This window comes from Poecilia mexicana, unplaced genomic scaffold (assembly GCF_051168715.1).
Source record: "Poecilia mexicana isolate PSO_F unplaced genomic scaffold, ASM5116871v1 scaffold_10, whole genome shotgun sequence".
Classification (NCBI taxonomy): Eukaryota; Metazoa; Chordata; class Actinopteri; order Cyprinodontiformes; family Poeciliidae; genus Poecilia; species Poecilia mexicana.
The window spans coordinates 7,573,699-7,597,841 of record NW_028263379.1 but is presented as its reverse complement, the minus strand read 5'-3'; the positions used below and the strand labels follow the sequence as shown (position 1 = coordinate 7,597,841).

Here is a 24,143-nt window from a genome sequence, read left to right as displayed (position 1 = left end):
AATCTCCAAACATGTCCTGACAGTACAAAAATGTTTTTTCAAGCCTCTGTGCAAACAGGATGTGGACTCCTTTATTCATCAGCAGCTGCTGCTTTGATTGCTCAATAGAGTTCAGCTACTGGTGGATCAGTCATCAGAGAGGAACTTAAAAATAATGTTTTACAATCACAAAGTTTGAGCTGTTTTTTTTTTCTGTGGTACTACATATTCCCTTTAGGTTTTTGAACCAGGAATATAAAGTGAAGAGAGTAGATTTATGTTATGCACACATGTCTGTGCATTAATAAAGTGGTAAAAAGGCAGGAAATGTGTCAAACTCACTGCAATGCAATCAGGTGAACATCTACAGACTTGATGCTTTGATGGTGAAAGTATTACAAAGACTATAAAATGCTTTGGAAAACAGTACAAAAAAAATAAAAGTTATAATTAAATGTAGTATTTTAATAAACATTGTGATGTTTGAAGCTTTCACTATTGTGTTCTACATACATGGAAAAACTTTTGCTACACCCATTCTTTTATTATTTCTTTTTCTTTCCTACTTAACACAAACAAAAGTCATTCAATCAAACCAAACTAAGTATCTTCACTAAACTATTACTGTATTTATAGACACCTATTTAAAACAGAAGAGGTTGATCTGTATACACAACAAAGCAAATGGACTAAATTTATGTAGTTTTTCTTCTGTTCAAAATGCTGAATTTAGAGCCACATTCACTCAATCACACTCACAAACACACTCACATTCTTACAGCGATACACAGGTAAGCAGGCAGCTTGGGGTTAGCCCAATGCTCAAAGCCACATCAACACGTTTGGATCGCATGTTGACTCTTCCCACTGATCCAGATTTAAACCTAGTAGTGACACATTGGTAAATCTCACCATACATCAGTGAAGAAATTGAGTTTTTAACACAAAAGAAGCAATAAAAGTATGATGCAAACTATCTCAAAGACATATTGATGTGTGTTAAAATTAGTGCATCAATGCTTAACAAACAACTCATCAAACAACTCATTTTAAATAGCATCTTTTGGCATTAAATAATATTTTTGCACCATTAAGGTGATTCCCAAAAAAGCCATTAGCACAAGACTTGGCACACAGCAGAGGTGTTAACAGAAGAGTGTTTTAAGTGAAGTGCCAGGTGCATCGGCTGTTTTAAGCTTCTCACTCCTGTGTTTCTCCATCCACTAACTTTATTTTTTAGAGTTCCCTCATTGTACACCAGACAAAGACATGCAAGGTGTTACTTACTGCTCTTTGGGAATCCCCATGTAAGTGTTATGTTTGGCATCTGTCTTAGATTCTACTACTGTCTTGATGACAGGCTGGTGACAAAGTGCTTCAAGCCTGGGGTGCATAAACTGGTTCTTGTTGCAATCCTGCTTCATTAAATTTGGTGTGCTTTAGCTTTTGTTTTTTATGACAGATGTATTTACAGTAATGTATTTTCTGATTTTCTATGTAAGAAATGTGGAGTAAAAAAATGAAGTAGAAGGAAAATTATACCTGGTTCTCAAAATGTTTATACTCTTATCCTAAATAAAATTGAGTGAGATATTGGGAGAAGGTGCCCTGTTCAGATGAGACCAAAACTTAATCCTTTGGCTTACAAATAAAATTTGTAATCTATCTATCTATCTATCTATCTATCTATCTATCTATCTATCTATCTATCTATCTATCTATCTATCTATCTATCTATCTATCTATCTATCTATCTATCTATCTATCTATCTATCTATCTATCTATCTATCTATCTATCTATCTATCTATCTATCTATCTATCTATCTATCTAGCTAGCTAGTAGAACGGCAGCGCCATCTACTGTTTAGCTTGTAACACTACCTTTGTCCCGCCTTTCCCACAGTCCGATTGGCTCTGTTTTTTCACTACGCAGCTGACGTCTTACTTTCCTATTGGCTCGCTGAGGTGTACGTTACACTGATTCTCATCCTCTACGCCCACTACAAAGATGGAGGACGATATGTCAGATTTTAGCAGACCTCAAATGTATTTGTTTGGTGAGCTTGTTCCTTCTGATAAATATTAATTTGATAGGACGCACAGTCAAGATTAGTATAACATTATCACTTATATATGAGGTTTAAACGCTCATTCAAGCGTAAAATTACCGTAATAAGTTGCTATTCTGTTGCCCCTACACCCGCCAATCAGCTCTTTGTTAGCTACCTCTGCATGGCTTGTAGAATAGAAACACCCCCATAGCTGATGCTGCTGTTTGTAGTTTGTATTTTGCATGTGTAATAAATGCAATTGTAAAATGAATGACAATAATATGTATTTGCCTCCCCAGGTTGTACTCTGAGGTCGGATAAACGGGAGTTTAAAGTTGACCTAGATGACGAAGATACAGAACAACAGCTGTCCCTCAAAGCAGTAAGACATTTTGTTATTGTTTTATAATCCCTGACATGCGTTTTCATTTGGGATAGCCTCATGAAGAATATATTTGCTTAAGCTGTAAAGTACAACGGCATTGTGAATAAATATAATGATATTTTTATATTTATATTAACAAGTACTGAAATAGTCCATCGCAGAACTTTCATTTTATGGATTAATTAAAGCACCTGATTGACTTTGATTAATAAAATGAAACGTTGAGTGATACAAAGATTATACATGTAGATTACAAATTAGACATCAACAGCGTTTGCAATTCAGGGGACAGTTGGTTTCCCTTAAATTGGAGCCTATGGAAAATTATGGGCAAAAAAAATAATAAAACAATGCTACGTAAATATAAGTATTTCTTTCTAACACTCAACAGATCTCCAGGTAATGATCTTTGTTTTCAGCTATAAGTTATGTTCCATCTTTAATGAAATCTGAATGTGTCAAATCATTTGTTTTTTTGTAAATATAAATGTAAAGATATTAACAGAATATTTGACTTTAAATATTTTTTTCTGTGCAGACTTTCAGGTAAATCAAACATGGTTAAGTTAAGCACTAATCCCAGCCTATGTTGCCAACATGAATATATAGAGTTGATTCTAACTATACTTTTTGTTATGTTTGGTTCTCGGAAAAAATTATAGCTTCTCAAAACTGTGACCCAAAATAGCAAATAAAGAGCATTTTTGATGGGATTGTGGGAAAAACAGCATTGAAAGAACTACTGATGGTAACATGTCTATTAAAAGATCTTACAAATATCAAAAATTAAGATAATTACATTGCTTTTAAAAACTAATATTTTAGGATAATTTATGTCCATCCCTATGAAACATTTGAAGAGTTGTTGCTGAAAATCACAAAACATTAGTTGATTTCAATTTTATTTTGTATACTACAATAAAATACTCTCTGATTAAAGATCTACTGTTTATATTCAACATTTAAAATATCAAGAGAGAATATGCTGTTTTAAGACAAATGTACATTCATATACTCCCTGAAAAACATCCTCAAGGAGCATTGCTGTACTCCTCCTCATGGCTACCTTTTAGCAAAAGCCACTAACATGCCATAGGAACAGAGGTGCTTTCCTCCTCTCGCCATGCTGCCCCCTGGCGGCGATCTGCAGTGAGATTTCAGCTACTTCTGTTTCCCTGTCATAGATTTTTAAAGTTTTCTTCAAGACCAGTGCAGCAACTGTTTTAGCTAGTGTCAAAATTGTATCCTTACTGATGAAATATAAACAAAATATTGAAAGAGGTTTAGAGTGGTGCCTTTAAGTTTGCTAGAGAACTTATAAATGATTCAGAGAAGATTTTGAGGTCACATTCGACCAAAACTGAACACTTTCGCATCATCAACATTGTCAAACTTGCACATGGAAACTTTATGCTTTGGGGCTGTTTAGGTGGTAAATTTACCTCACTGACGGTTCAATAGATGGAGCCATACATCTTAAAATCTTGTAATTTTCTTCCTTCAGATGAAAGACACAGAGGATTGGTTGTAAATGGGTCTCCCAGAAAGACTCAAGGTAGTCATATCAACATTATGAAGATCCCAAGCCAGCCTCAAGAACTCAGTCCTATTAAAAATATGTAAAGGGTTAATGGTTCAAGTTTCTTTTAGTTATTTTATTTTTAGAGAGCATCTGTTGAGAGTAGTAGACCTAAAAAATTGGTTACCAGCTAGGGCTGTTGTAAACGAATATTTTAGTAATCGAGTAATCTATCGATTATTCTTACGATTAATCGAGTAATCGGATAAAAAAAATTATAAAATGAAATATTGGTAAATCTGGCATAATACCGGTGTTACTATCAGATATCAATATCAGTCCAATTTTTCATATTTGAGCATCCCTAACAGTTGCTTTTTTGTAGCTTAGAAAACTAACCTGTAACAATAATAGCTCACTTTCTAAGTTAACCAGAAGAAAAGTTATAGAAAAATCTGAAATTATATTGAATTTAATAACAAAGAGGCAGGCTCACAAATATGCTTATAAAAAATGTCTACAATCCAGCTTTTAATTTATGTATTCATCTTCAGTGAGTTTAATAGATTAATTAAACTCACCTTGCCACCTAACCTGTCACGCTTTGGGTTTGAAAATACGGGAAATGCCGCCTGGAGTGGGAGGAGAGGGCGAATGAACGAACGTAAGATGGAGGGGAGGAAATAGACCAGCGGACTGACGAACCGTTAGACCGGGGGACGAACACGGGGGGAAGCAATACGGGATATTTACGACACCTTCACTGGTCACACTCAGAAACTCATCTACCAGCCATGTACGATGCGCTCCGCCACCCGTTTCTTCAGACCGGGATATGAAATTTATTGTGCGGTTCGTCGGTAAAGCTACATTTACACGGTAAGCATCAGCTACTCAGCCGCCCGCCCTGTTCAGGCTATCCGCTCACCTCAACGCTCTTCCCGCTGTTCGCTTTCAACCAGCAGCCCCGGAGGAGAAATGCTGCCGTACTCCAGTCATTCCCCAGTCATTTTAAGGATGCTTATTGGTTCCCCAAAAAACGATAAAAAGTCGGGCATTATCATCAATCCATAAAATCTCCACGGGCCAATCTTGAAGATTGGACTTTATGCCGCTGAGACTTAGCTTTTGTCAACAACTCAGAGGCGGAAGTGAGAGCTCCGCGCAACGCAAATGAAGTCCCGGCCGGAACACGGTGCGCTAACTAATAAAACATAAATTAACGAAGCTTCGAGGCAGGTAAATTTTCCTCAAGGAATTTTAGTAATCGAGGTACTCGAATCATTCGAGGAATCGTTTCAGCCCTATTACCAGCTACAAAGTTTTATTTTTTATTTGTTTTTATTTCCTTTATTTAACTAGGCCAAACCCCATTGAGATCCAGATCTAATTTTGAAGAGGGACCTGGAAAAATGTTTCTTAAATCATGTGCTTAACAACAAATCCATTAAACCTTAACGGTATTTGTTTTTTTTAGGATTTTTAATCTATATTCTGCAATTTTGTATTGAAAAGAAAGTACAATATACAGTAAAAACTGTTTATTACTGGGTAAATAAGCCAAGATACAAAGTTAGGAGGAAATCAACTATTTATTGACTCATAAAAACATCACTTAGAAAAACTTTAAACCACTTCAGAAGAGGTAACATCAACCTTAACAGAAAATTAGATTTTTATACCTTTATCTTCAGAGGAGATAATAAATCCACTGACCACTTTGCTGTGGTTCCAGGTGTGTCTGGGAGCCGAGGCGGAGGACAAATTCCACATGGTGGAAGTCGAAGGGCTCACATATGATGCAAAAACCTCCAAAGTGCCGATAGCTGTCCTGAAACCGTCTGTCCTGCCGTCTGTGAGTACGCAACAATTTTGACTGAAGAAATAGTCAAAGAGCTTAAATATAATTGTTTTATTCTGTTTGGGTCAAAAAAAAACATTACCAAAATAACATAAAAGAGGTAATATTAAGTCAGTGTTGGAACATGTAAATACTGCTAATGGTGGCTTTTGTTTGTCCAGATGAATTTAGGAGGGTTTGAGATCACTCCTCCTGTTACCTTTCGTCTTGTTTCTGGTTCTGGTCCAGTTCACATTAGTGGACAACATTTTGTCAGTAAGTATTATCACACAAACTCTGATAACATCCCAGAAAATCCTTCAAAGTAGGACTAGTAGTTGATACACAGGACTTTATGTTCTATAGAATGATAAATCAGTTTCAAGGCCACATAATATATATTATAATATTAGTCATCACATCAGTTAGTGACAGGAATCACTCTTTGTCAAAAAAAAATCCATATTCTAAACTAGGAATAGAGAAATATGTAGTCTTTTCTGAGTTTTAGTTAGTCATGAAAACGAGAATGTGCAAGTAAAGTTTTGTAACCGTGTTGCACCAACCCGACTGTCGAGTATTTGTTTCAAAGGTGTAAAAGACTCAGAGGATGAAGAGGAGGAGAACAACACATCTCCGGTGAAACGGCCTGCAAACCTGTCCTTACTGAAGAAGCCTCCGCAGGTGATCATGTTATTTTTTTTCCTGTTAATCCACTGCAGATCTTCTCAGCTCTCAGATCTTCAGGGAATGTCTCCCAATGCTCTTTAAAAGTATTCATATAAAGCTTCTAAATGTAAAACTGTAAGTTGTCACAAGATGAGAAATGAGATCTACAACTGGATCAGATCAATTCAAAGTAGATTTATTATTAGCAGCAAATATTAAAACAGAAGCTAAAAAATATTTCATTTGTTGCAGAAAAAAATTAAAATGGATTCTGATGACGAGGATGATGATGACGATGAAGAGGACAGTGATGAAGATGAGGACAAGTAGGATTTTCCTTTAGTCTAATTTTACGTATTTGTTGTAAAAAAAATTTCTGCTTACCAGATTTAAGTTTTCTGGTAATTTGAGACGCTTTGCATTTTTCTAGTGATGATGAGAGTGATGAAGATGATATGAAGCCTCAAAAGAATGTGGCAAAAACACTCAAAAAAGTAAGTCTGGCCTATTTTCTGTTCATTAACTTTAACTTAAAAATTCAACATGAAATATAGTAGAGTATAAAATAAATGAATGATGTGATTGTGAAATGTAAGGTAAGGTAATTTTATTTATATAGCACATTTTCAGCAACAAGGCAATTCAAAGTGCTTTTAATGTGAAAATCTTTAGCCATGAAAAGAAACAAAAAGTGAAATGAATTTATTAGTAGGTTGTTTGTGTTTAATTTGGGATCATTGTCCTCTTGGAAGAACTTTTATTTTTTTTTCTTTGTTCATTTAAAATGAATCTATAGAATTTGCAGTTGCTTATCTTTTTTTATTTGATCTATTTGCACAATGGACCAGAACCTGTAACAGCTAAACAGTCCCACAGCATGATGCTACCAACACTTTGCTTTACAGTTGGTACAATGTTCTTAGGATAAAAAGCCTTTTCACTTTGTTTTGAAACAGAGGCTTTATTTCTGTCTAATACCTTTGTAGACACCATATTAGCTCCATTACCTGAAAAAACCTTTTGTAATTTAGTCAGTCAGATTTAATCAGGTCAAACAAACAATATTAATTTATGTTTTGCTCTCTATATACTTGCTCTGATCTTATTTTGAGTTGTAACTCATTTGTTAGTCTCCATGTGATGCTTTTTAAATCATCACCTAAACAGAAGCACAGATTCTGCTGCTCCATAGAAACGATACTTTAGGGCACCAGCAATATTGTGAGTGCCAAGATTATCTTGGATGCCAATTCTAGTGTGCTTGCAGTCTGCGTTGTCCAAATAGAACAAGCACTATAAATGACATTCAGCTTATTTTCATTAGACATTTTTAAATACAATTATTATTATTAGTGAATCATATCTGCAAATCAAAATAAGATGCAACAACCAAGTTCCATTTAAACCTTGGCTCTTACATAATTTGCCTTAAAAAAAGCAAGTCAAACATCTTAATTCAGTTGAGGATTAAATGAAAATAATTGTCTGAATTTAGTGTCACTATTTTGTTTTGTAAGACATGAATCCTTAAGAGATGAATGTGAGATCCTTTTTAATCCACTTTTTAATTGTTGACTCTAATAATAAGAATAATTTTGTTGTTGTTGTTATTATTCTGTAAGTAATTGATATTGTTTTTATAATAGAGATAAATGATAAATATTACGGATTTGACCCTGCCTTTTAGGAATAAGGGGTGACCGAGGAATGAGAACATAGCATCTAATCACTGATATGCTTATTTATTGGGTTAATCTGTAAACAATTTTTCTCAAGCTGTGTGTAGTTTAGTATCTCAACGTTATTATTCTTATGAAGGTTCTAGATCTGATATGCTAAAAGTCATATATGAAGCTACATTAAGACCTGTATCCTTAATGTCCTGTATCCAAATCTAATAGATAGATTTGACAAAGTCCTTCTTTTATTGTTTCATTTATTTACCAACTAATTTAAAACAAAAGAGCCTCACAACTTGACCTTAAAACAAGAATCCCTGGTGGAGCTTTTGGCAATTGTTTGCATCTGCCATTCACAATATGGTGGCGTCTATATTTTTATAGCAGCATTTTCTAATACCAGTGTTGTCCACTAGGTGTCAGAATAGCCAACCGCTTTTCGAGGTTACTTTATTGAAGAATGAGCTTTTTTTCTGAAGCTGCTGTCACTCCCCTCCCTTTTCTTCCACATCATTCAAACTTTTAGAAACTATACGCAACAGCATTTCAAGAAAGCTCCACCCACTCCTGCACCCACTGACCGTCCAGCTCTTTGCATGAGACAAAACGTGGAACTTTTTCATCCTGTGCGCTCACGTACCCACCTGTTTTCAGAGAGTAAAATACAGGGTTTGTGTGGTGTAATGATCGGATTTCTCCTCTGTAATCTGCACGGATTCTCACCAACAACACTGTGGTGCACACACAAAGACACACACGTATACACACACACAGTCTTTCTTAAAGGTCCAAACTATAGAGCTGCACATTTAAAAGTGTGTTTATGCACAGACGCATGAATGCACATCAAGAATACACTTGTAGTTTGCATAAGCTGAAAAGCACAAACTGTTTGCTTTTACACACACACACTGCTCAGTTATGGGAAACATCCTTGACCTTTTTTTCTGAGGCACTGCATATCTTTGTCCCTCTGTCATCCCACTGTTAATATGATTGCTCCTTTTTATCGTTTCTCATGCCATTTCAGCTTTGCACCTGGCTTTTGCCTTTGAACGCTTGTTTTGCGTGTTACCACAATCGCTCGTGTGTGTGTGTGTGTGTGTGTGTGTGTGTGTGTGCGTGCGTGTGTGTGTGTGTGTGCGTGTGTGTGTGTGTATCTGCCTCATTTTTTTACGTCGGTGTCTGTTTGTAATTTTTTTTTTCAAAGCACGCTATCCAAGTGCAAACTGTGCCAGGCAAAAGATCAAAGCCAGGCAGATGCACATACCTGCGACATGAGCGCCGATCCTTCCCTCCGGGTCAGATGACAGCTGAGCATTTCTGTCACCTGTTGATTTATTCTGTTGTCTTCTCATCCAAGTCCTCGTGCATCCCTCCACTCGCCCCCTCTCTTCCCAGCATGACTCTAATCCTTACCTCTATAGCTCCGCCATGCCTTTCTTTATTAATGAGTACAAAGTACAAAGCCCCAAAAAGCATGACTGGGAGCAATTATTCTTTTGACTGGAAGTTCAGCCGTTTCAGAATAAATGTTTTCTTTTTGTTGTCAAACTTCAGTCCTGTACAAGACATCCAAAATTAGGTTTCAGAAATTACACCAAGTAACATTGTTCAAAAGAAATTGCATCCTACTCAGACGACTTTAATCCAAATAATCTTTGATCAAATGTTTTGGTTTAGTGTGAATTGATGAAATGAGGTTTGGTTCACATTGTTTATTATCAAAGGAAGGTACAAAAGCTCTTTGTGTGGTGACTGATGATTTTAGCTCAGACGTAGAGTCAATGTTACTTAAGTGGACACTTAGCTGACTTCAGGATTATTTTATTGTCATTGATTTGACATTTTTGGGTGTTCCATCTTTGCAAATAACATGGGGCGCTGTTTTGGATTCAACAAAAAATAAACATAAGAGATAAATACACATTGGTAATTCAGATAGTTATTACCATATTTTCCATAATATGTCACAATTTTTTGACCTATGTGACTTACACTCCAGAGCGACTTATAGTCTTATATGGTTCATCAAGCAGCCTGATGTTTATAATGAGGACAAAAAATCAATTTACTGAAAATTGCAAAGTTTCTAAAGATAACCCTTTTTTACAAGGGAAAAGATTTTATGGTTTTTAAACTGATTTGAAATTATTTGGCAATGTGGAGTGAACACTTTGTTGGGAGCTTTTTGCTGTAGTTTTAACGACAACTCCCTTTGGTTTTGTCTCTAGCAACTTTACACCCATACACACAGATCCTTCCTTCTCTCTCCTATTATTCTCAAAATAGCTTAAGCTTCATCAGACAGCATAAAGACCGTCTGTGAACCTTAGTTTTAAAGTGTTGCCTTAGATTAGTTGCTGGATTTAGATGTGGACTTTGACTGGGCCATTCTAGCACATATGTAAATATGCTTTGATCTACACCACTCCATTGCACTGGCTGACTCGCACACCATCCTTGTTTTGCTGGATAGTGACCTCCGCGTCAGTCTCAAGGCTTATGCTCCTACAGATGCAGTTGTGGTTCTTTGTCACTTTTAGTATTTTAGTAAACCAGAAAATTTATATTTGGTTTGATTTGACTAGAGAACTTTCTTCCACATGTTTGCTGTTTCTTCTACATGGTTTCTTGAGTTTGGATTTCCTGTTGCTACTTTTCCATAAGGAAAGGTTGTGGAGTACTCAGTTAATTAATAATTGCTTAAATGTTGCTGTAGCACCCCCAGAAAATATATGGCCCTCTTCCCTGCTTCCTTGACATTATCTTTTAGTAGAGAGGGTGGCTCTTTGTGCTGCTTGGTGTGTGCAGATAATCTATCAGCTACCGCACGAGATTCAACTACACATTTACAGTAAATATTTGTACATGGATGTAAAAACATAATACAAACAAGTTGTACCTTCTGCTACTCTGAGCGTTAGGTGTTGCCTTTAAATTATTTATGTAATTGCCTTGTAGCAGTTCAGTCACTGCAGAGAATTACACTCCTAGGCTGCTCTGAGGTGAATACATGTAATTGCCAGACAGCGGTCGGTGCTTAGGAAATGCAGGTACTTGCCTCAGCTATTACAAGGTAATTACACAGCAGTGTAAACCTGACTGGAAGGGCTGTATAGCAGAGAACAATGACGGGTTATTGGGTTACTAAGTAGCTGATCACAGAGAAAATGCCAAGCATGTTTAGCGTTTTCTGTTCTGTTTTAATCTGCTTCTGCAGGTTTTCTGTATTTACTAACTGAGTTGTCTGAAAGTTTAGTTTGTGGAATGTTTAAATCTGTTGAGCTGACGTTACTATGATCTTTCAAGCAAGGAATGACAAAACATGCTGGGGTTACAGTCTGATTAAAGGCTCAGAAGATCTTTAAATGTGTCAAACCTTTGTATTTGATTCTTTGCCAATTGTTTTACCTGTTTATTATAATAAAATTCTTTAGAATCAATGCAGAGGGATTCATATTTGTGTTTTTATATATAGCCATATATATACATATACTCAGTGGTTTAAGTGCCAAGTTGTCCTCAAGATGTGTTACTTGAGCTTTTTGTTTTTCTAGAGCCCAGAGTTGATGCCTAAAAAGCCCAACAAGACGCCTGTGAAACAAAATGGACCTGCAGAAAAATCCTCCGGACCAGCAGCGAAACCCCAGATTAAGGTACCAATCGTCCCTTTGTTTAGTTTTGGATGTTAGGTTATTACAGTAATTCTATTTCCCAATTTTTGTTACATGTAATCAAAATAGCGTTTGATGTTAAAGACACAGATAAAATTATCTCTGTTAGGAAGAAGAACAAAGAAGATGAGACTTTTTTGGGATTCGCAAATTTCTGTAATGGAGACATTAACATCTGTCAAACAGACCTGCCACTCTGATGTGGAAATTTTGGAATATTATTCTAATTTGATCTAGATTTGGGTAATGAAACAATTACAACAGGATTTAACCTTTACTCAAAACAAAGAAAAAATATTACACAAGAGACATTTAAAACTGTCTATAACATTGCAACTTATAGCCTTGCATAATTAGCAAGGGTAGCATTACCATGAGCAATCTCTATTTCCTGCAGAGTTGGTATAACCAGACTGTAGCTGTGAGATTTTCCAAAGACTACCAACATTTCCTAATCCAGCAGAAAATAAAAAAGGGATAGAGCTGTGATTTTGAGTTAATACTTTCAGCCTTCACTGCACCTGCTGCCTGTTTAGCTTAAGTAGCAGCCTGAATGAGCAGCTGACATTACTCCATAAAAAGAAGGTTTCTCTTCCATTTCTTCTTCTGCTTGCTTTAATTGAAACACTTAAAAATAAGTCATCTTGTCTCAGTGCCAACTTCCACGCCAAAGTGTGTTGTGTTCAGAGAAACCCGTTAGCACCGATGTATGGTGCGTTAGCTGATCAAAAATGTTTAGTTTTTTGTCCATTTCTATCTCCAGCTAATTTCTCAGTTCATCTTTACAAAACAATACACAGCTATGATGTTATTCTAATGTGTTGTTCTACTAATTGTTGAAGAAATAAATGAGCCTCAACTAAAATGTCAGAAAATCAATTATCTCTTATGTAACATGTTGCTCCTTTTGCTAGGTTTGAAGTTGCCAGTGTTGTACCTTGGCAGGTTTCATTTTGTGCACTTGAAATACACTTAAGAACCAAAAACTCATTTGTGGTAAAAAAAAGAAAAATGCCTTCTTGTTTTTTTTTTATGTGTGCATCATTTGGTGGAAAATTGCTCACATTCACAATTTAAAAAATGTGGAGAGAGAGAAAAAAATTGGCAAAATGTTCCCTTCGAAAGCAGAGGAATGTGATAAATGCACGTTGCAATTAGTTCAACCTGATAGTTAATTTCTTGGATAGAATGCCTCCTCCTAAAACAAACAGCTTGAACTCTGTCTCTGTTTGAGCAAACACACATGACCTCTACATAAGTTTCCCGGGGCAGGATTTAAACCTGTGACCTCTTGGCTTGACCCCTCTGTGTTGGGTTGCAGCCACCTTTGATGCTCTTCACCCCTCCGCAGATCACGTGCACAGCAGCGAAAACAAATTAGGAAGCTTTTCCTGCTTGTTTAAACATTTCACAAATCATGTTACTGTGGAGGAAAAAAAGGTCTTGGACAGAAACTGTTTAGATAAGGCTTTATGTGTTGGCATGGCGATGCCAGCACATAACACATCATAACACATAGCTGTGTCTGTGATGAAATATGCAGCATCCTTAACTCACATGCACATTTATAGCACGACAAGGCTGTGATGTGTATGTGGCAGAGGGTTTTGTGCCATGATAAATGCTTAGCCACACTGTTGCTAAGCTCCAGGGGGCAGTTTGATGGTGAGTCCAGCCAAGTCTGCACACCTTGATCTTCGCCTTGCTCATGGTGTTTAGCCGATTTGTGACCCAGCTTGCTCAAACTTTCCCAGCGCTTACTTTTTCTGGCCCTTTGTGCTTTTAGAGCTCCTATCCCCTCTCGACTATTTCACAAGTGTTCTCGCTCCACAACCTCTTCACACCCCTCACTTCCTGGACACACCTTCTCCCAATTGCTCTCATTACCAGCGTTTGATGTCTGGTGCAGCTTGCGCTTCCAGATGCCCCTGAGGAGCGAGGAAGCGGGCGTGGGTGTCTGTTTCTTCCCCCCCATCCTAAACGCAGGTGACTGGTCATTAGATTGGCTTGTCAGATCTGCTGCCAGCACCGCAGTTCTCACCTCTCGCAGCTCAGCACGTAGCGGCACCTTTGCTGTGTAACCGGCTCGGCATGAGAACCAGCAAACTCGAGTTGTGCTGATTTGAGGCACGCTAATCTCCCAGCTGGTGTTTTGTGGGTTTGGAGAAGTTGATGCCTTGAAGCACACGTCACGCTCATAAAACTGTTAATCACTTCACTTAGCCGTATCCCAGAAGGGAGTGAGTCATTGTTTCAGCGAATGATTGACATGCACTTGTAGCAGGTGCATTATTTATTTCTTTCAGGATGTGTTTCTCCTAGGTTTGAATGGCAAACCCAGACATTACTTACACGGTGCGTTGCAAGCATATGCACGCCCCTTGAAATCTTTAATGTTGATGCATTTTATGTGACACATCAGTTCTTACTTGTGACAAAATCCAGGATTTATTTCAGAAGTCACCTGGTTAGTAAATAGAGTACACATGCATTCCTTTGAATTCAGTCGTCCTTAGACAAATACTAAGCCTGAGTTTGCATCCATACCAGCTTTCATCCTTCAACCTAGAAAAAAATGTTGCTTCTTATTCTTTGCAAAATGGCTCAAGCTCAGTCAGGTTGGATGGAGAGCATCTGTAAAAGTTAGATTTGAAGCCTTGCCATAATTCTCAGTTGGATTCAAGTCTTAACTTTGACTAGGCCATTCTAATAGATGAATGCTCTCAGTCCATTAAAATTGATTTAGATCCACAAATGTCATATGACCTTTTTTGACCAAAAACGACTGAGAACCTTTGATAGTTATCTGGGAAATGTGTTGTCATCTTTAAAGAACTGACATGTTATTAATAATTTTAGACTGTGGATAATGTAAAAGAAAAAAAAAGTTTCCGACCTAATAAGAAAATATAAAGACTGTGAACATTATTGGCATTTTTAATGTTTTGTTGACTATACACCAGGTAAACATAAGTGTCCCTCTATATGTGATTCATAGAAAGTTGTGTGTCCTAAATTTTTCCTCAAACACGAGTCTTCAAGGATTATATTTAAAAAATAGACTATTACCATACCTGGGCAAACTTGATGAGCAAATCTGTCACAATCATGTGCTTGCACTGGATTGAAGACGAGCGATTGCATCAACTGATGGCGTGCTTGTGATTAAGTTCCATGTTTTGTGCCATCTGTAATCAGCGTCTGGCCCAGATGAAAAAGCTTGCCGGCTGAGTGTTTATCAGCTGTTTCAGGTCCACAGCTGTCCTTTGGAAGTAGAGAGCTGCCCGTAAATAATAAATATGTGGTGCATTTGTTTGGCCTGGAGCCAGCAACATATGTGTGTGTGCTTTTTTTAGTGACGTTTTTAGTGAAGTGCGGCGTGTTTGTGTCAAAGGTTTGCTCATTTTACACCTTTGATCTCTGTTGTAAAAAAGGCAGATTTTTTTAAGGGACAGATTGTTGCATTTTTTTAAGTAGAGGGAGACTGTTTTTTTTAATTATTGCACCTGTGTTTTATTTTAAGTCCCAGCCCTAAGATTTTGCCTCAAGAACTAGTTTTTTTTTAAACAATTAGAATAAAATGAAAGGACATGCCCTGTCAATTAGGCATCAGGTGTTTGTTATTAAGACATGAAAAGCACCACGTCCCCTCCAGATCTTTCTAGAAATACAAATATGTTGTTTACTTGATTCTTTGAAGTGGCATTCTATTAGGAGGTTAGAATGCCACTTTTATTAGGTTGTGACTAATAAAAGATTGATAATGTCCCATTGAAACCAGAAGTTTACATACACCAAATAAAACACATCCACCTTCTTTCTCACTGTCTGAAGTTAAATCAGACCATACTTCTCTTGTTTTAAGTCAGTTGGAATTAGCAAAAATATTTCTATTTGCTAAATCCACATTTAAATATTAATGTCTTCAAAATCTGAAGTTTACATACAGAATGATTATTGTCTCTAAACAAAGAAGGGAAGCCCAGATGATGATGTCATGACTTTGGCAACTTCTGATAGGTAAGTAACACGTGAGTTGTTGGAGGAACATCGGTGGATGTATTTTAAGGCAACACCGCAAACACACTGCTTTTATGTTTGGCATGATTACAAACTCAAAAAAAAAGGCCAAAATATTATAAATAGGAATTTATTACTTCACAAGAAACATTAAAAAGTCAGATTACAGTTTGCAAAAGGACACTGGGACAAAGATTTTCATTTTTGGAACTGTGTTGGCCATAATGGCCATCGTTACATTTGGAGGACTAACTAGGATGCTTGTAGCTTTCTAACTGTAAAGTGTAGGTCAGCATTATGATGTGGGATTGTTTTACTGCAGGATCACTTTAAAAAAATATATGGCATTATCATGAGGAAAGAATATTATGTGGAAATATTGAAGCAACATTTAAAGACATCAGCCAGGAAGGCAGAGATTGGTCTTCAAAATGCAAAATAACCTTTAACATACGTGAAGTGGTTATAAATTGCTTAAGGACAACAAAGTCAATGTCCTGGCGTGGCGTTGACAAAGTCCTGATGTCAAGTCTATGGAGAAGTGAGTAGGAAGGTCCGAAAGGTCGTATGTGAGCAAGGCGACCCTGACTGTCAGGAGGAATGAGTCAGAACTCCAGAGAACTACTGAGAAGCTTCTGGAAGGAAACCCAAATGTTTGACTCTAGTCAGACAGTTCAAAAGGCAATGCTACCAAATACTGAGAAAATTTAAACCCCTGATCTTGAACAGATTATCAAATAAACATATTATCAAATTAACATATTATCAAATAAACATATTCTTTCTCTCATTATTGTGTGATTTAGCAAATATAAATAATTTTGGTAATTCTAACTTTTCTGAAACATAAAGGTTTGGTCAGATTTAACTTCAGTTGGTATGAATAAAAAGGTGTGTGTGTCTTTTAATCCAGTGTATTTATTCTGCTCTGGTTTCAACTACAGTTAATTGTTGGATAGGAACTGGAACTCTGCATGAAAACACCAAAAGAGCTGTTGTTATAAACGGGATACATTTTCATGAACAAAGAATCTGTCCCTGAAGTCTGAGCTGTTCTTCACTCACAAGCTGCCAAAATCACATTGTAGTAGGAATCAAGGGATTTATCTTCTAATTTCACAACATGGATGTTGTTTTTGTTGTTGTTGGCAGAGCTGAATAAAGGGCCATTCAGAACTCTGCATCTGTTGCCTTTTTAACTCTTAGAATCAACGAAACCCTGCAATTTCGCTGGATTCCTCGCTGGTTTTGCATGCATGGGCAAGCTCCGTGGCTTGTTTAGTGTACAGTCCCACCATATGGTGTGTGTGTCACAGTGAGACACTTCCTAATTGTGGACCTCTGGGCCTTTGGCTGTCCAGAACTTCACACACCCACAGGCCTTAAAGTGCTGCGCTTATGTCTGCTCTCATCCTCCCAAACACAGGGGAGTCATCAAGTTTGGAAGAAGCACTTTTAATGTCGCTGAAAAGATAAAGAATAGCTGCTGGGCTTTTAGTCAGTTGAAGAGGAATAAGTGACTTGACATGAGCTGTAAATCCATATTTTAGTTTTATCTAAGTTACACTTTTCCTTCTACAAAGTGAGCCTCCTGCTTGCAACCTAATACAAACTTAATTGTTACCTGATGTAAAATTATAAAAAAAGAGCATGTAGTTAGGCCAGAATGTGTTGTCCTTTTTAATGCTTTTATCGTTTTCCAGCTGCAAACCCACGCCAAGCCTATAAAAACAGACCCAGACTAATCAGGTCACAAGGAGGCTCTTGGACAAACTATCTTATTGGTCAGCAAAAGTGATTGTTGGAAACATGTCAGACGCAACGAAAGCAGTGTTGATATTGTTCTGATTAACTAAATGATCAACGATTTGCTTAGACCTCTACATTATTCCATACATATCCACACAGCTAATTAAAATGAGTTTAAATGACTTTATTGGAACAATTTTTCAGTGTTTAAGAATTTTTTATATTTTCATTAATCAAATTTTTATTCAATGCCAATGCGTTTTAGTATGGAAGAGGATTAGGGCCACTCGAAAAAAAGAAACTTTAATCTCAGAATTCTGACTTTAATCTCAGAATTCTGAGATTAAAGTCAGAACTGTTTTATTTTTTTTTTTCCAGTGGCCCCAATCCTCTTCCGTAGTTTTAGCTACTTCATGTGCTTTCTGTAAAATGTTCTAACAGCTTAGAACAGCACTGGACCATAAATTGAACTTAATGTGTTTTTCTCTCCGGGTTCTCCGGCTTCCTCCCCGAGTCCAAAAACATGACTGTTAGGTTAATTGGTTTCTCTAAATTCTCCTTAGTGAGTGTGGTTTCATGGTTGTTTGTCCTGTTTGTCTCTGTGTTACCCTCTGCAACAGACTGGCGACCTTTAAGTCACAGCTCTGAACCGTTACCTAGCAACACAAGCAGACCTCCAGTACATTTGGTCAGGTAGTTGTATTGCTGCTAACAGAGACAAGTGACTTACCATCCAGACACCGCTGGATGCATTATTGTTGGTTGTGCAGGAGGCTCTGCTTCTGCTTTTCAAATAAGTAGGGTTGTACAATTGTGCTTCTGTTTGCAGCTATTTTCCCGGGCGAGTTTAAACATTGAGTTGGGGGCGAGGTCAGCAGCAGTTAAAGTAACAAGAGGCCTTAAAACAGCTCAAACTGAAAGTAACTTGAAATCTTGTGATATCAGAATTATTTGTTGCTAAAAAAAATGTAATGAACATGTTTTGTACGGCTCATAGACCTATCTTAACCTGCTCAAGGAAGTGTAATAGAACACATTTAAATTTAGCTGAAAAAATGTTGTATTCAAGACCATTACAAATAACAACCAGCAAATACAGCTTTACAAACAGTCATTTGCAGTATTAATAATGAGGAAACTGATTGTATGATAATATGCTGTGCAGCCCTTACTTGGAAGTCTAGATTATGGTAAAAACTCTGTATCAGTCTCTCCTATTTAGCTTGAGCACAGACCAGGGGACTACTGCTGCCATCCAAACAGAGAAATTATTACATATACATAAGCAGTATTTTCGTTAACTATGTGTAATTAACATAATACGCATGTTAAATATCAGATTTTTCTTTTTAACCTTATGACATAATGTGGCTTATTATGGGAGAAAAATGCCCAGGCACACTTTAGCTATTTGCTGTCTCAATTTTGAAAGATTTGGCATCAACTTTCTCTTGCCACCTTATTCACTTTATACATTAATATCACTTCTTCATGTTCTCCCTTGTTAGTAAAGCCGAAGCTAAGGAGTATTACACACTCAACTTTATCTCAGTTTTAGTTAGGTTGCAGCTAAGTGCATCAAAGAAGAGGCTGTTGATGTGTTTACGTAACAGCAACACTTGGATTTGAACAGCTGATCCAGGAAAATCTTAGCCAGTTTGTTATCTAACTGAAATGTTTCTTTCTTGTTTGTTTGTTTTTTCCAGACTCCTGGAAAAGACAAATCGCAGGCAGGGCCGTCTAAGACATTTACTCTGCCTGACATCAAGAACAAGTTATCATCAGCAGCCAAGGAGGTAAGGCCGTCTTTCCTTTTTTTTTTTTTCTTTGGAAATTATCACTCTTTTTGACTTTTTAAGTGATGACTTAACTAAATTCTTCTTTAGGGAAAACCACTCCCGAAGACGGAGCAGAAGTTTGAGAATTTTGTGAGGACTTCCTACAAAGTCACTGACAAGAAAGTAAGTAAAGGATATAAGTAGATTTGAGCTCCCTTACTGAGAGAGTTTGAGACTTCTCTTATTTTAAGTAGAATTTGTATTTTTGTTTCTGACATCAGACCAACAGTTAATATTCATTTTCTAAACTTTACTGTTGACACATTTTTCTCTGATTTAAAAAAAAAAAAAAAAAATCTCTGTTGTGTATCTATGAAATGAGCACATTAGACAAATCCTGTTTTACTCTCAAAAGCAACCGGCTCTCAGTGGTTTACTGCAGTTAGACTTCTGTAGCCCCAATGAAGGGACTGGTGGTGTGTGTAAGGTACCATCCAAAGCCTTTGAACAAATCCAGAACTTTATTCTTTATTAAAGTGACCTTTCAGGTGAGCAAAACAATTCCCAGTACATTAACTTGAATTAATCTCCCAACACACTCAGTGACAGACTGTAAAGCTGCACTGTAATATCATTTCAGTTGCATGGCGAAGCCGTCTTCACCCCACAGACCTTTTCACATTTTGATGCATTATAACAACAAATGTCAACTTATTGTTTTGTGGGTTTTGTGTGACAGACCAACATGAGATGCACAGTGCAAAGTAGTACAATTATTCTGACAATTAGTCATTCTGCAGATTTTTCATTTAACCATTTAAGCTTATTTTATACATTAGAAACACATGAAAAATACAAATAAACAATAATTCAGATGGTTTCTTAAATAAGAACATTTACATTTTATTGCCTAGAATGCGAAACAGTTGCATTCTTCTGGTGAGCGCTTGATCATTTATAGCTAAGAAAAATACTTCTGACATCAACATGCTTAACATCAGTACCGAGTAGGGCTGATCTGTTGATTATTTTTTTAGTTTAACCAATTAATAACAGGATGTTTTGGTTATTTGCATTTTCCTTTTGGATTTCTAATATTGCATCAAGTGGTTAAAAGAAAAATTTGCAGAATGTGCCATCTTTTAAATAGAATTACTCAATTAATCGTCAGAATAATCAATACAAAACTTGGTTCCTGAAATAATTATTAGCTGCAGCAATAGATTGGATATGTTCAGAGGAGAGAGTAAGATTGTATTGGTACCAGGACGCTGGGGTCGGAGCCACAGGACAGGAAGGTGAGAGCAACATTAAGGAGATTGAAGGAAGAAAGAGAAGATGAAGTTAGTTGGTGTGAGAGTAGGAGATGCAGAGGACAGGACTAATATGAGATGGACGATTCACTGTGGCACTCCTGAAGGGAAGAAGAACGACCCAGTCAAAGTCCAGAGCTAAATCCAACTGAGAATCTGTGGCAAGACTTGTTCTCCATCCAGTCTGACTGAGCTTGAGTTATTTTGCAGAATAAAAGGAGCAAAAATGTCACTATATGGAAAACCTGGTAGATGGAAACCCCAGAACTCTTCCTATGAGAGGTTGATCTACCAAGATCAGACTGAAGCTTTTCACAAGGGACTGGAAATATCACATCATGCATTTGTGTGACTATGCAGAAAAAAAAAAAAAAACTCTATTCAGTGGTATTTCTCCTTTCACAATAAAAAACGTTTGACCACCTGGAGCTTATTGTCCAGGAATGAGATGTGTGATGTTTGTGAGGACCTGGTGAAAGCTCCCGTTTTTTATTTTTACAAGGTGCTGACAGATACATGGTGCTCAGTAGTAACATATCCCTTCAAACCACGATTACTCATTCTACATGCAACAGTCCAAACAAGTTGGTATGTTAAATCCTGAAATTATTCCTGAAGCAGCAACAAGACTCCGCTTTGCACCCAAAGCAGGTTGTTAGACATTTACCCAAACCTCTTAACCAAGTTAAGAATTTGATGTTTGATTTAAAAAAAAAAATAAGATTTTGTTTGTTAAGAGACTGCATTTGTGTAAGGAATTCAGTGTTAAACTACATCAGCTGGTTGCATGGTTTGGTTTTTATAGAGGTTTTTCAGTTTTCTTTCTTCATTTTCAATAAAAAGCACAATAAAAGTTCATTTGGACACGAATGTTGAGTCTCTGGAACTTTGCCCTGCCCCTCAGATCTTTAGCCCGGCTCTTTGGTTGTGTTGGGTGGGTCGGGGAACCTCTGTCTTAGATACCAGTCACTCCAAACAGACTGCGTAAACGCTCGTTTGTTCTGAGTTGCTGTGTTAGAATGGGAAAAGTGTAGTTCTGGGAGCAGGTGGACGCTCTTTGAGCAGCGGAGAGCTGGGTGGACGAGGCAGAAAGTGGGGGTGGAGTTGGGTCTGGGAGAGCTTGTTGTTCCCAGTGTGTGGAAACATCTGTGGAAGTGCTTTGGTTTCATCAGCCAAGGCTGAGATCTGTCAGACCTGGAGCACCTAGTCATATACTCTGGTATGTAGTGCTGCCCCCACCCAACCCCTCGTCGTTCCCCTGCAGCCCCATCCAAGCACGGCGTTCCCACAGGCAGGACGCACAAAAAGCATGTTGCAGTCAAAGTGGGTCATGTGCCTCGTGCTGTTTAGCACTTTATTTGAATGCTTTCTAATTATTTTCTTGCTTCCCACATTACCTTCCTCAGGTGGTCAAGGATCTCTGGAGTTTTCTGCAAACACTGAAGACTGAGAAGAAGTAAAGTGCTTTTATCAGGAAGAATTTCTAGGCTTTCCTAAAGGCACAGTCTGCAATGTTTCCTGCTTAACACAGATAAAGACTGCAGTCAGAAGAATTGCAGATATTTAGTTAAGGTTGCTGCAAAGATATGAAATTATGTTCCTTTTTTTGTTTTTTGTTTTTTGGTTGCAAAGCACTTATAAAGTTTATTCACGCATTAATTTGTTGGTTGACATTTTGCTGAAACTTTTTGATAGGTAAGCTGATCCAGAGCACCTGTAGGGATGCAAACTCCGTTGTCTGAGTGTCTCATTATGGGAAACGTACGATTCTAACATTTGACAGGCAACATATCCCACCTGCCCCTTGGATGTAAAACATAATCTAATTTCAAAGATGATGTTTATAGAACATAAAGGCGGCAACTACAACAGCTATGTTAATTTCAGTCATTTCAGGACTCGCTAAGTCAAATACACAGTAAATGAACTGCTGGAGCAATCAGCAGGTCCAGAACAGCTTCGTTTGGATCTTGACACCATGTGTCCTTCCTTAGTAATTGATACAAAAGGAAAAATTGCTCACTGTGCCTTTTAAATGCTTCATTTGCAGCCAGAGCGACATCTCTGAGTCTTATTTTTGTGAATATGAGTAGTTTTCAACCATGCTAAAGACATTTTCTGTCATTGCTCACTGACAGCTTGTCTTTTATCATTTTTATTGTAAATGCGCTTATTTGATTTTATCAAGGAATCTTCTTTTTTAGGTCCTACAAACATACTGTAGTAGTTTTATCTTTTAAATGTATCCATTTAGCTAAAGCAAAGTCCACTGCTTTTTAAATGATCTTTCTACTAACCCAAAGGATTATCATTTGATCCATACTGAAAACAATCCAAAAATGTAATGTGGAAAATAAGTAATCCCAGAACTTATAAAATCTGTAGATCTGCAATAATGTGTGTAGCTCATATCTAATAAACAGTTGAAAGCTTGTTTCAAGACGTTTTCAGCAGAAGTCAATTTGACATTTCTTTGTTTATCCATCATTTTTTTGTACTTTAATATTTAATCCTGAATACATGTCAAATAATGTGTTTTTTAATCAAGGTTGATTATCATTTATTGCAAAAACAATGTCCTACCCAAGGCAGTAACCAGAAATTCAGCCAGTGTTTAATGACTATCAGTATCTGGTTTTGAGCTAAAAACAAGCAATTTTTTAGATAATTTTATGACGATATATTGAGGCAGTCTAAGTCCAGAATATTCTCCTGTCAGATATGCCAGCGTAATAATAATTATGTGATCTTGTATGATTCAAATGTCTGTGAAGAGTTTTGGTTTCAGTTGAAACATCAGTAGTTGGTGATGTTTTTATCTGATTAATGTCATTTACATGACTTTGATAACTTACCTAAGGCCAGGTTCAGATGTTTCCTTGCTCTTAGTTGGAAAACTCATGTCATTGGTTTTAATTAAGCTCATCAAATCTTTTCTGTAAATAATCCTCTTGGTTTTATTTGCATATTTGGCAGCTGAACAGTTTTGTTCTCCTATTTTTCCTAAGCTTTCCAAAAACATCCATAAATCTTGATATTGCTCTTTATTGCAGTTTAATTTGAAAGTGTTTAGTGTAAGCCCTTCTGTTGTTTTTATGACTGTCCTTTTCACCTCTAATCTGTCACTTTTTGTTTGTCATGATTATTTTTGAGTGACGCTGGAATATGTTCAAATAAACAAAGAGGTTTTTCTCAATGCTTGTGTGTTACTGTTATGAATTTAACCAAAAAATACAAATTGCTGCTTATTGTTTGGTTAAGCAGAGCTATGTTTTATGTGTTTTGATTTTTCATAGCAATTTATGAAATGATTGAAGAGAAACATTTTTAAATATGTATCTGTATTTGGTCATTTCATCCTTTTCTCCCAGTGATGGTACATATTTATGATTTTAAATGTAACTCTTAGAAAATAAATGTTGCAGTCAGTATTTTGAGCCACATTTCTGATGGCTCCTCACTTTAGTTCAAAACCCATTAAT

At 36.9% G+C, this 24,143-nt stretch overlaps 1 protein-coding gene across 1 annotated transcript; it reads left to right on the top strand.

The window, feature by feature from the left end:
- The first annotated feature begins 1,956 nt into the window (after positions 1–1,956).
- npm1b (nucleophosmin 1b) lies at positions 1,957–23,857 on the top strand. The gene is made up of 11 exons (XM_014972450.2): positions 1,957–2,038; positions 2,332–2,414; positions 5,672–5,791; positions 5,959–6,052; positions 6,369–6,460; positions 6,698–6,771; positions 6,876–6,939; positions 11,685–11,783; positions 19,277–19,366; positions 19,457–19,531; positions 22,068–23,857. The coding sequence occupies exons 1-11, from the start codon at positions 1,990–1,992 to the stop codon at positions 22,119–22,121; spliced, it is 894 nt and encodes a 297-aa protein (XP_014827936.1). The 5' UTR covers positions 1,957–1,989; the 3' UTR covers positions 22,122–23,857.
- Positions 23,858–24,143: the final 286 nt, after the last annotated feature.